Source organism: Poecile atricapillus, chromosome 16 (assembly GCF_030490865.1).
Source record: "Poecile atricapillus isolate bPoeAtr1 chromosome 16, bPoeAtr1.hap1, whole genome shotgun sequence".
Lineage (NCBI taxonomy): Eukaryota > Metazoa > Chordata > Aves > Passeriformes > Paridae > Poecile > Poecile atricapillus.
This window is the reverse complement of record NC_081264.1, coordinates 3220697-3232940: the sequence shown is the minus strand read 5'-3', so window position 1 is coordinate 3232940 and position 12244 is coordinate 3220697. Positions and strand designations below refer to the sequence as shown.

The window sequence follows — 12244 nt, the reverse complement described above, 5'->3', positions numbered from 1 at the left end:
AGGGACCTGAAGGAGGGAGCATTCAGCCCTTCACCCTGCCCAAGCCTAAATCCTGCTCATGGCTGTGACAAAGCCCCTCTTGGCATTCGGGACCGAATCCTCTCCCTGCCCGGAAAATAGGATGAGGGATAGATGTAGACATCTTTACCCGATGTCCACAAGGAGTTGTAGGCAGTTCTGCTCCAGCGGCTTCCCTGAACAGGACAAGCGAAGTCAAAGTGAGAAAAATCATCCCCCAACCCCTGCCAGTCCCCAGGGTCCCCAGCCAGGACAGCACTTGCACAGGGAATCCACTCCAGGGCTCACTCCAGGCTCTCACTTCACCCCTGCAGATAATCAGCTCCAAACACTCCCAGCTGTTGACCTCAGCCTTTCTGTTAAGCTCAAATAATAACATTTTCTAAACTTAATTTGTTTTTCCTTCTGCGCAGAAAGAGCCTCACACCCTGCTGGGAGCGGAAAGGAGATTTGTTATCAGCCCCCATTATCTCCCTGACCCAGAGAGGCTGCCCCAAGTAATAACTTCTATGAGAACAGAGAGAAGCAATACTCAGTTTTATTGTTTTGGGAGACTATTTTGAAATTCAAATGGCAATAAGTTTCAAACAAACCAGTCATTCCTGGAATCCCTTCAAACAATTCATGCACCTGTTGTGGTTTATGAATGGTATTCCCCAATTTACTGTTCCCACTGAAAAACACCCCAGACCATGTGCCCCTCACCCACTCCCCCTCTGCTCCTGCAGCAGGATGGAGAATGGGAGGCACAAAAAGGTAAACCCTGTCCTGGCTGGAACCAGGAAACCACCCCAAAATCAACTCCTGCAAATAAACTAATTTATAAAAAATTAAAAGAAAATAGACAAGCCAAGATTAGGAGTGTTTTTATAATGACTACATAAACTACTAGAAGTTCCAAAAGTAGAATTATAACCCCTATTCCTCATTGTGTTAAAATAACTGGGCATTCCAAAAATCTTTTCAGTATGTTCACTGACTTTAGAAGTTGTGGCAATGTGGGGAAGATGAAGTATCAAACTTGCATATCTCTTGCCTGTCATCTACTATGACAGGCATCAAAAAGTGCTCTAGGACTTTTTAGCATATATTACATGATACTCAGGAGTTTTAAAGGAGAGGAAAAAAGAATGCTCTGTTATCACCAAACACAAGAGCCTTTCAAGCTCTTTGGAACGTGTATTAAGTGAGATTTGGGTCTCTCTAGAGCCTTATTCTAAATTGATAGAAGGTGGAAGAGATGAGAAGCCACATCTTGCAGCTCTGCAGGTTCCTCCTGATAATCAGTGCAATTCTGAACTGCAGGCAGGCCCTGTTCTGCCAGAAGCCTTCAGGCACCAGAGGTCACAGCAACACCACGTAGGGAAGTTTTCAAACCAGATCAGAGTCCAGAAAGCAGGCACAGGCTTCAGCTTTATTGTTCTCCAAGCCACAGTCATCTTTGTAAAGGAATGATATTGCAGCTGAAAAAGAAGAGGGTAGAAGGAAATACTAAATTTCCTTTCTCAAACAGGCACAGAAGACCTGACATGGGATGGATCAGACCCACCACAACCCTCCTCCACTGATTTCCTCTACCAGACAAACCAGCAACTGAGACTTTCTCCCTGTGCTCATATTTGATGGAACTCGACTCCCTGTATCCCTGTGCAGAACCAGCAGCCTCCAGCCCCGTGCTGAGGTCTGTCACAGTGGGCAGTGCAGTGACACAGCTCAGAAATGTGCCCTGAGCTGGTGAAAGCCTCTTCCCTTCCAGCAAGTGAAAAGCAGCTCACCCCAGGAGGCCCTTCCCGGCCCAGCGCTTTGGAGTCAGCCCCACGTGCACCCTTCTGCCACCACGGATCACAGTCACGCTCAGGGGCCTCTGAAAGAGAGGAAAAAATAAAAACCAAAACATTTCACTTTTCCAGCACAAAGTCAACTCCCTTCTTTTGCTGAAGCACCAGAAGAACATGAAGCCCAAGGAACTTTTCTGCTGCAGGGCTCATTCCCACTCCTGTGGGTATAACTGAAAGAACTGTTTTGTGTGAAGTCATCTCCAGGGAGATCCCTCACTTCCACCACCAAAAACTCAATGGCTGTGGCAGCTTCTCTGGCCAGCCCACGAGGGCAGCACAGCAATGCTGCTGCAGGGAGTCCCCAGGGAGAACAAACTGTGATGCTCACAGCAAAGAGCACACACTTGTCAGCTCTTCCATTCATGAGCAAATAGCTCAGTGCTGTGAGAGAACAAGGCTACGACAGCACAGACTGAATCTGACACTGTTTCTGAGGTGGAAATTATGATTACAGAGATCCAAGTTCCATAGAAAAAGCTGTGGCTAACAGAGGCAGGCAAGAAAATGCAGTCACAGCAGGAATAAGCTCACCCCCTCGCTGTGCTGCACCACCGTGGCAATGTTCTGCAGGTTTTGGAAGTTGTTTACATTGACAGATCCAAACTCCACAATCTCATCATCAACTTGAAGTCCCTGGATAGAGATAGAAGAGAGATGAGCACCTGCATTCTCCAAAGACAGGTAATAACACAGGAGCATCACCCTTCACCCAGCCACAGGGAGAGAGATGTGCTGTAACACTTCTCACACTCAGGCAAGTGAACATCACTGCAGCCTCTCCATGGCCATAGGGAGAGGTAAGTGTTCATTCCTCTGTTTCATGGGAAGAGAAATACTGAGGCTGGAATGGTCAGTGAGGAGCTGTGTGGTACCAGGATACAGCCCAGAGAACATCCATCTCATCCCTGCACCATGACCAGCCCCTTCACAGAACATCCCAAAGTGATAGAAAAAAGCGCGTGACACGCTAATCAAGCCTCCAGCTTATTCCCACTTATTAACAAGGGGCAGAGGAAGCCATGAGCTGTCTGGCTCCAGACAAAGCCCTCCCCACGAGCTGTGCCCCACGTACCGAGACGCTGGCGGGCGAGCCCGGGGTCACGGCGTTCACTTTGGCAAAGGCCTGGGGCAGGCTCTGGTTCTGGCTCATGGCCTCGGCCAAGGCCTCTGCCTCATCCTTGGCGTGTTTCTCCTTCTCCCGGGCGTGCAGCTTGTGCAGAGCTTCCTCCACCTGCTTCATCAGGGCCTTGTGATCGTTCTGCAAACCTGGGGGTGACACCGTGAGCGCACATTGAGCCGGAGAGGCTTCCCCCAAAAGGCAAAAAGGCAAAGTCTCTCAGCACCTGCTCCCCTCTGCAGCCACACAGAGCAGTGCCCTGGCTGCCTCTGATCTCAGCAAGAACCTCTGCTCTATCTGCTGGGGCCTGGTGCCAGCCCGGCAGATGTTTATCAGTAAAAGTCAGACACAGAGAAAACTACCCTGTGAATTTTGGTAAACACGCAAAGGCAGAAGGGCTGGCCCATGATCCCTTACAGCTCAGTGAGCAGCTTAAATCTTCTTTTCATTAAGTCACCTGCTGTTACACATGAAGAGAAAAACCCATCCTGAAAGTCAGGGCACTGGGAAAGGCTGGGATGAATAAATGCCAAGCTGTTTCCTACCCGAATTTTATTCTACAAACAACACAGAAAAGCTTTGTTGTGTTTCACATATCGCAAACGGCTCCGCAGCAGCGGCAGAATTTATTTCAGCGCCGCTGCAGCAACACGTGGACAAAACATTTTACTGACTCAGCCCAGGCGGCAGCTCCGCTCACTGAGCAGAACCGCTGGGAAACAGCGCAGCCCTGGGCTCCGCTTCTGGGGAATAACGAGCGAGGTGGGGGTTTCAGAGAATGAAGCGCTGTCACCGCTGTTCGCGGTGCCTGTTCCCGGCCACGGGCCGCGTTTCCCCCGCACATCCCGGTTTCGCTGGCTCATCCCGCGGGATGGGGGCGCGGCCCGGCCCCGGGAAGGGCCCCCCCGCCCGGTTCCCGTTCCCCGCTCACAGATGATGTTGTGCCGGGCGGTGCGCACTTGGTACAGGTCGATGTCTGCGCGGGGAAAGCCCTCGGCGTCCACCAGCGGCTCGTGCATCCCGACGCCCTTTTGCTGTGAGGGAAGAGGCGGCGGTTGGGAGGGGGCCGGGCCCGCGGGCCCGCACGGAGCCCCCCCCGGCCCGGCCCGGCCCTGCCCGGGCACCGACCCCCTCTAGCAGCTCGTAGCAGGCCTTGATCTGCGCCTCGATCTCGTCCTTGCGCCGCACCAGCTGCTGGACATCGCTGACGGTGACGGGGCGGCCCCCGCCAGGCTCCGCCATGGCCGCGGCCGGACGGGAGCCGGGATGGGAACGGGGCGGGGCCGGGACAGGGAGGCCACGCCCAGGGGCGGGCCCGGGGGCGGGGCCGGGGCGGCACAGCGGTGACAATAACGGGGTGCCACAGCGGCGACACAACGGCGACAATAACGGGGTGGCACAGCGGCATCACCCTCACTGTGTCACACTACTGTGGCAGTGCCATGGGGTGGCTGTGATGGTGACATGTGGTGGCACAGCGGTGTCACTGTCAGTGGGTTACCCAGCTTTGATGGTGACATGTGGTGACACAGTGGTGTCACCATCACTGTGTGACACAGCCGTGGTGTGCGATGTTACGGCCCTGTCGCTGCTGCTGGCCCCTGTCCAGTCTGTCTCAGAACTGTGGCAGCAGGGGACAGCCCCACCACGAGACCCCCACCCCTGTCCCCCGTGCCACTGGCACCCACCCAAGCCTCCCTGGCCTTGCTGGTGGCTCCGACTTCCCACCACCCCCGGTCAGGTGGAGTTTGTGCCCTGGTGTCTCCCCGGCAGGGCCATCTCTTGCTCCCTCTTCCTGCTGTCCCACGTTTTGGGGTCCCTGCAGCGCTGGGCTCCAGACATCACCACACACCCAGCAGGGCTCTGCAGGCTGTCCTGGCTCAGCGCTGCCAGCATGACATGTCCCCAGGGAGGGGTGAATGTCCCCAGGGGCAGCGGGCGGCTCGGGGGATGTGCTGCCCAAATTGCGTCACCCCCGCGTAACCCCGGCACACACGGGGCAGGGATTTGGCTGCGGGGTCAGCAGGGTCCCCACCCTCCGCAGAGCCTCATGTGCTGCACACACACCCACCCACCCCGCAGTGCCACCGCCGGGGCCGCGAGGACCCCGTGACACGGCCCCAGTGACAGCTTTGGGCAGTTCCCAGCCCAACACATCCCTGGGTTGGTGGGGGGAGAAGGTGGAGCCGAGGAGGAGCCTCCCCGTCCCGCCGTTATATTGAAAGCCCTCCCGTTCTCGCGTTCTGCTCCTGTCACATCTCCAGCTCACAGAAATGGTGAGGGACAGCAGATGGGGATGAATCCATGGGCTCCATGGCACGGGACGCCTTGGGAGATTTAAGCTCTGCTTGAATTCGGATTTCCCAGTGGCGGTGCTGGAAGCGGCACAGCAGAGCTGCTCCTCACAGCCTGACCTTTGGATTCAGCTCCCTGGGGGCTGCTGTACCTGCCTGTCCCGCTAATGTCTCTCTTTTCTCATTCTCTTTCAGACGTCCTACACAGACAAGGGAGAAAAGGTAAGAGTCGTGTCCCTGTCCTGTCCCTCTGCCTGGTGTGAAACATCGGTCATGTTAGTGCAGATTATATCAATTCCTTGGTGATTTGTTGAAATCAGAAGTAAAATTGCTCTGGCTGGGCCACACAAGATCCTTGTTATAAACTAGTATTAATCACTGAAATTTCTGGTTTGGGAGGAGAGTGATGACCAGGAGATGATGGGTATTTCCCAGTCAAACCAAGCCTTAAGCAGAGTCCACATCCCATGTAACATTTATTTCCAGATGCTGCATTTTTTGCCACCTTTTTCACTTTTAAAGTGTTTCTAGTGCTGGGTGCCCTGTGCCAGGCTGGGTAGTGGTGGGGAATGGAGCAAAGGGGGATCTGTGCTGGTGCTGGTGGTTGTGTAAGAGCTTTTGTGGGAGAATTAATCTTTAACACAGCGAGGTTTGCAGATGGGCAGCTCTCTGGGACATCATCTCGTGAGGAGCACTGGGAGAATGTGGCTGTAGGCAAAGGCAAATCAGTGCTTTGTACCTTCCAACCTGTAGTTCAGGATCCTGTGGGACTTGACTGTAAAGAACTTTGGAAAATCACCATTCAGGGGCTGTTCCACCCAGTTAATTCAGATAATTTTCAGGAGATGCATTTGCAGGGTCACAGCTGCCACTTCCCCTGCTCTGGAGCCGAGCAGTGCTGCAGGAAAGGCAGCAGCAGCAGCTTTTTCAGCCCTGTATTCCCTTCCTTTTAGCCCCAACGAGGCCGCTTCATCCATTTCCACTCCATCACCTTCTGGGTCGGCAATGCCAAGCAGGTGAGAGGCTGCGGGCGCCAGGCACGTGTGTAAGGGGACAGCCGTGCCAGGGGACAGCCGTGCCAGGGGACACCTCCCACACCAGGACAGGCATTGGCTGCCAGGGGGGTGTTGGTTCATCCCAGCAGCCCCTCGGCCGGGGATGTGCCGGTGTCACAAAGCCTGGCCCTGGCCTGGCGCCGATGGCCTTGGTGGCCCTTGCGCAAGGCGAGGGGCGGCTGCCGGGGGCGCGCACAGGGACGTGGGGCGTGAACCAGCGCACGTGGCCGGGCTCAGCTGTGGCCACCAGCCTGCAGAGCTGCGTGGGCTCACGGCAGCTGTTCTCCATCCCTTGCCCTGGGTGGCTTTAACAGCCCTCTGCTTCACACTTGAGCTGCTTTTCACCCAGCCTTGCAGAACAGGGGACACGCAGAAATGTTTCCTGCTCCATGGCGGCCCTTGCAGAAAGTTCTGGAGGCTGAACTCCCACTTCACAATGAATTTGGGCTTTTTCCTCAATCCCGGCCCTTTCTTGCCTCTGTTCCCCCTCGAGCTGCTGGAGGAGGCAGAGAAGCTGCTGCCTGTTCTCACACACACATACAGACACACACACACAAACACAGGGCAAGTGTGACTTGCACCTGCCTTGGTGGCTGTTCTCCATGGCCTGTGGGCCACCAGCGCTGCAGCTTCAACCAGAGGGACTCTTCCCTGCCCACAGGCTGCATCCTACTACTGCAACAAGCTGGGGTTTGAGGAGCTGGCATACCGGGGGCTGGAGACCGGCAGCAGGGAGGTGGTGTCACATGTCGTCAAGCAGGACAAGGTAAGGGAGCCCCTGACACAGGTGCCAGGGCAGGGAAGGGTGAGGTGGTGTCAGACATGAGGGTGCTGCCAAACCCACCATGAAAACCATCACCTGCAGCTCCATCCTCACCTCTCCTCTTCCTCGGCAGATCGTGTTTGTCTTCTCATCCGCTCTGAACCCAGGGAATGAGGGTAGGTGTCTCTGGGGGGCATGGAGTGGGAAATGGCCCTGGCAGAGCAAAGCAGTTCTGCTCATGCCTGTGGCTGTTCCTGCTCTGGGCAGAGATGGGGGAGCACCTGGTGAAGCATGGTGATGGGGTGAAGGACGTCGCCTTCGAAGTGGAGGACTGTGACTTCATCGTGCAGGTGAGCAGCCCCTCCACTCCTTCTCATGGAGCCCCCCAAAACCGTGAGGGAAGCAGGGAGGGCCTGGGGATGTTTCCCCCTGGTCTGGGGGAGCTGCAGCAGGACAGGATCTCTCTCCTTCTGCCCAGAAAGCCAAGGAACGCGGTGCTGTGGTGGTGAAGGAGCCATGGGTGGAGCAGGACAAATTTGGGAAGGTGAAGTTTGCAGTGATCCAGACGGTGAGTGGCAGGGCAGGGCCATGGAGCTGGCTGCAGCTGGGAAGCCCCCACATAAACAAAGCCACAACACAACCACTTTCCCCCCTCACAGTACGGTGACACCACCCACACCTTGATAGAAAAGCTCAACTACAAGGGCCTGTTCCTCCCTGGGTACCATCCGCCCCTCTTCAAGGACCCCCTGCTGCCCAAGCTGTGAGTACTTTCCAGAGGGTCCTGCCTGGCTCTTTGCCATCATGTTCTGGTGGGATATCCTGCCAAGGAGCTGGACAGGTCCCCACTGCCTTGCCCTGAGGCCCCCTGAGCTGTGGGGTACCCCTGAGCCTGGCTGAGGCCCTCCTTGGCTTCCCCCCACAGACCAAGCGCCAAGCTCAGCTTTGTTGATCACGTCGTGGGGAACCAGCCTGACCTCCAGATGGTGCCAGTGGCAGACTGGTGAGAGTGGGGAGAGCTGGTGTGAGGTGGGATGGAGCAGCAGCACAGCTCTGCTGGTCTCACATCTCTCTGATGAAGCCAGAGCAGAGCTTCACTTCTGTTGGGATGGAGTAAAGGCTTGACTGTGCCCCTTGTGGCCTGGGCAGGTACCAGAAGAACCTGCTCTTCCACCGCTTCTGGTCAGTGGATGACAAGCAGCTGCACACCGAGTTCAGTGCCCTGCGCTCCATCGTGGTCACCAACTATGAGGAGACCATTAAAATGCCCATCAATGAGCCAGCACCTGGCAAGAAAAAATCCCAGATTCAGGTGAGTGGACACTGGTGGTTGAGCCATCTGGCTGCCTCCACTCCCAGGAGGATCTTGGTGAAGGAAAAGGGGCCAAGGGTTAGTGATTTGGAGCCAGAGCAGTCCTGCTGTGCTGAAGTGGCTGCTAGAAAGCAATCCTGGCTCTGCTTGGGTCTGGCAAACCCTGGGGGGCTACTGGGCAGAGCCATTTTACCCCAATTTCATCAACACTCTGTCATTCCATGGTGCCCCTGAGCTTGCCTGCGTATTTTTAAGCCCACACCCATCCCTTCAGAGCTGCAGCTGTGCTGTCACTTCCACAGTGACATCTTTTCCCTCTAGGAATACATCGATTACTACGGAGGGGCTGGAGTCCAGCACATCGCACTGAACACCCCCGACATCATCACAGCAGTGAGTGCAGCCCTGGGACCCCCTGCCCCGGGACCCCTGCCCTGGGACCCCCTGCCCTGGGACCACCCTGCCCTGGGACCACCCCCTGCCCCAGCTCTGGGCACGGTGCTTGTCACAGGGTGGACCATGACCCTGTCAGGGTACAAGGACACAGAGCCATCGGGCTTTGTGCCGTGGTTGTTTTACAACCAGGATTAACTGCCCAGGGAGTCACTGCAGAGGGACCTGCCTGTACCTGTGAGCTGCCTGTCCCTCCAGCTTAAAGCAACCGGGGTCTGCAGGGCCCTTGGTGGCACCTGTGTCCTTGCCTGGTGGGACTGAGGCAGCCACAGCTGCCAGGCTGAGCCCCACAGCCCATAACCCACCTTCAGCCAGGGTGGGGGCAGATCTGGGTTGAGCCCAGCTGCTGCTGAGCACCCAGGTTTGGGCTCCTCTCCGAACCAAAGGGCCTCCAGAGGTATCAGTTAGGTGAGAGCAGGACAAAAGGTCCTTGCACAGCTCCCTGCAGTGTCTGGGGAGGGCATCTTGGGCCTGCCCATTCCTGGTGCCAAACGATGAGGCAGGTTCTCACACTTGAGGCTGGCCAATGCCATGGGAAAGCATCTGTGTCCTGTCCCAGGAAACGCTCCTGGCACAAACCCCTCCCAAACTGAGCCCTGCTGGCTCTCCCCTGCCTTGCAGATCACCAACCTGAAGCAGCGGGGCATGCAGTTCATGGATGTGCCCTCCAGCTACTACCAGGTGCTGCGGGAGAGGCTCAAAACTGCCAAAATCAAAGTGAAGGAGAACATTGACAAGCTGGCGGTGAGTCAGAGCGGGTCAGGCCTGCCCAGGGCTGGACCAGCTCCCCAAAGTGATGTGAGGGATGTGAGTGACACAGAGAGCCCCACTTGCTCCTCTGAGGGTCTTTGAGCTGTCGCCTCATTTCTTTTCTCCAGGAACTGAAAATCCTGGTGGATTTTGATGAAAAAGGCTATTTGCTCCAGATCTTCACCAAACCAGTTCAAGACAGACCCACGGTCTTTCTGGAGGTGATCCAGAGGCACAACCACCAGGTTGGTTTGAGGATCTCCCGCTGATCCTGGCCATGAGCCCTCAGGGCCACCAAGCCCCTGGTGCGTAACGCTGCCGTCTCCACAGGGCTTCGGCGCCGGGAACTTCAAGTCTCTGTTTGAAGCCATAGAAATGGATCAGGATGCCAGAGGAAACCTGACTGTCCTGGAGCCCAACGGGGAGACCAAGATGATGTAGAGGATGACAGGAAGTGCTGCCCTCATCCCTAAGGAGCTGAATCCCAAATGAACTGGGAAACACCCGATGTCCTGATAAATAGCCCAGACTTGAGAGCCACAAATCCAGGGAAGCCACTGCCAAGCTGGACAATGTAAAAGGACCCAACACCTCTCCCAACCCCACCCCAGCACTGCCCTTCAGTGACTTCCTGGGAGACAGGGCGTGGGAAATAGCAAACGCTCTCAAAAAGCAGCTTAATCTGATCCAAACCACGGAATTCTTAACAAAGGGCAGATTTAAGGCATGTGCCAAAGACACGCAGCTACAGAGGAAGACAGAAAAAACAACTGGGAGTGCTCAAATTTAGTCTATCCAAAGTTTTAATTTTAGCTACACGGGAAGCTGTGAAAGCACGGAGGCGTTTGCCTCTCTGCGCATCTCCTTTTGTAAGATTTTGGTTTAATTGCTTTTAGAGTCAATCTTGAATTTGAATTTGCTGAAAATAAACATGGTTTTAGGGTAGCTCCAACACTCTGGAATGAGAATTAATTGTATTTACATATTTCAGCCTTCCCAAGGCAACACAGCCTTGCTCTAATACCTGTAAATTCCTGCATTAATGATGGGTTGGGGTTTCTCCCGTGTTCCAAGCAGTAATTGCTGGCATTGGCAGCGATTCCTTGGCTCAGATCCTGGCTGCATGTGCAAAGTCCCCTCTGGGTATTGCTCTGGTGTTGTCACTGTCCTTTGCACGGGGAATTCCTCCCCAAAGCAATGAATCCCTTTTCTGACATGGCCTGGGTGCCTGGGGAGCCCCTGTGTTCCCAGGGGCTGCAGATCCAGCCCTCCCTGTCCCAGCTGCTGAAGGACACCCTGGGGTATCCCCACTGTTGCAGAACCACCCTCCACAGCCCCCCTGTTCCCCATTTCCCAACGTGGGAGCTCTCAGAGCCCCAGCAGCCCAAGCTCCTGCCGAGGCTGGGCTCCAGACACGAGCCAGCCCCTGAGGTGTGGCTGTGTCCTGCTGCCCTGTCCTGTGCTCACCTGAGGAACGCAGGAGCTGAGCTGGGGAGTCACCTACAGCCTCTGTCCTGTCTCTTCCACCTCCTCCTCCTCCATCAGCCATTCCACTTGTCCCTCCTCCAGGTATTTCTTGTTAAATAAAAGCTCAGAGAGGCCACTGTGATCCCCCAATCCCCCAGTGGTGGAGGGGTACATGGGCCAAACCTGAGCTGCTCCCCCTTCTCTGGATCCCAGATTTCTTACAATGGCAGAATATCCTGGGAGGGACCCACAGGGATCATCCAAGTCCAGCTCCTGGCCATTTGAATAAACTGATTTAAAAAAGAAGAAAGCAAAGAGCCTCTGGCCACAACAGCCTCACACATCACTGACACCTCACCTGGAGCTTCAGGGCTTTTGACTCCATAAAGTTAAAAATAAATAAATAAAAAAAAAAGGATAAGAACTCAGAGCAATCCAGGGCAGAAACTGGAGGAGCAGGAACCTCTCACCTGCAGAGGTTGGACATGTTTGGGACTCCTGGTTCACTGTCAGGAGAGCTCTGCTTCAGCTCTCCAGGGTTGTCAAGATTGCTAATACTGAGACATTTCTTAAAGGTTATAGATTAGAATCACATATTTCTTTCATGCAATATAATGTTGCTTAAATTCATTTCCTGCTCACCAGAATTAGTATTTTCAGTAAACTTTGCTGAAAATCAGTTCTTCACACTGTTCTTGTTCTGCATCTGCCTCCTTGAGCTCTCACAGCTCCCAGCACAGGTTTAAGAGCAAAAAGCTTCCCTGATAATATATTAAGCACAACATAATTTTTCTGTAAGAAAAGTCAGTATATTTATGGTTTGCTTTATAAAAGTTACTATAATACAATGGTACATAGTATTCAATTCACAAAAATATGAACAAATATATACAGCATGACACATCCACAACAAAAACACTTTCTTCAAAACAAGATACATACTGGTGACAGATTCTATATGCACAAAACATCCCTAAATTTATAAATTTGCTTAACAAAAGAAAAAGCAGAAATCCTAAATCTTCAAAGCAGAGTTATTGGTTTTTTTAAAAGGAACTTAGGAAAAAAAAAAAATTTTTTTTTTAATTTATTGCAAACCATTTGACCTGCCTACTTTTAAAGGAGGCCCTTGATTTCCACGATGGGAATTAAAACCAGAAAACTGCAAGAATTGGGA

At 54.0% G+C, this 12244-nt stretch overlaps 2 protein-coding genes across 2 annotated transcripts; one reads left to right on the top strand and one right to left on the bottom strand.

The window, feature by feature from the left end:
* Nucleotides 1–540: 540 nt before the first annotated feature.
* PSMD9 (proteasome 26S subunit, non-ATPase 9) lies at nt 541–4259 on the bottom strand. Its single transcript, XM_058851462.1, has 6 exons — nt 4102–4259; nt 3905–4007; nt 2929–3122; nt 2388–2489; nt 1794–1882; nt 541–1481 (listed from the first exon to the last, which is right to left on the bottom strand). The coding sequence occupies exons 1-6, from the start codon at nt 4213–4215 to the stop codon at nt 1454–1456; spliced, it is 630 nt and encodes a 209-aa protein (XP_058707445.1). The 5' UTR covers nt 4216–4259; the 3' UTR covers nt 541–1453.
* A 968-nt stretch (nt 4260–5227) lies between these two features.
* HPD (4-hydroxyphenylpyruvate dioxygenase) lies at nt 5228–10552 on the top strand. Its single transcript, XM_058851461.1, has 14 exons — nt 5228–5249; nt 5463–5489; nt 6221–6283; nt 6984–7088; nt 7219–7261; nt 7353–7435; nt 7564–7653; nt 7745–7848; nt 8011–8088; nt 8235–8397; nt 8719–8790; nt 9472–9594; nt 9729–9845; nt 9931–10552. Exons 1-14 carry the CDS (start codon nt 5247–5249, stop codon nt 10039–10041), a joined length of 1182 nt encoding a protein of 393 aa, XP_058707444.1. The 5' UTR covers nt 5228–5246; the 3' UTR covers nt 10042–10552.
* Nucleotides 10553–12244: the final 1692 nt, after the last annotated feature.

Excerpts from the sequence above, each read along its gene's own strand:
- HPD (XM_058851461.1), top strand. Across the intron at positions 8,791-9,471 it reads CCCCCGACATCATCACAGCA|ATCACCAACCTGAAGCAGCG; the intron begins GTGAGTGCAGCC and ends CCTGCCTTGCAG. Across the intron at positions 9,595-9,728 it reads AGAACATTGACAAGCTGGCG|GAACTGAAAATCCTGGTGGA; the intron begins GTGAGTCAGAGC and ends TCTTTTCTCCAG.
- PSMD9 (XM_058851462.1), bottom strand. The coding sequence starts at position 4,215 with ATGGCGGAGCCTGGCGGGGGCCGCCCCGTCACCGTCAGCGATGTCCAG. Across the intron at positions 3,123-3,904 it reads CGCCCGGCACAACATCATCT|GTTTGCAGAACGATCACAAG; the intron begins GTGAGCGGGGAA and ends TGTCACCCCCAG. Across the intron at positions 1,482-1,793 it reads GCCGGGAAGGGCCTCCTGGG|CTGCAATATCATTCCTTTAC; the intron begins GTGAGCTGCTTT and ends CTTCTTTTTCAG.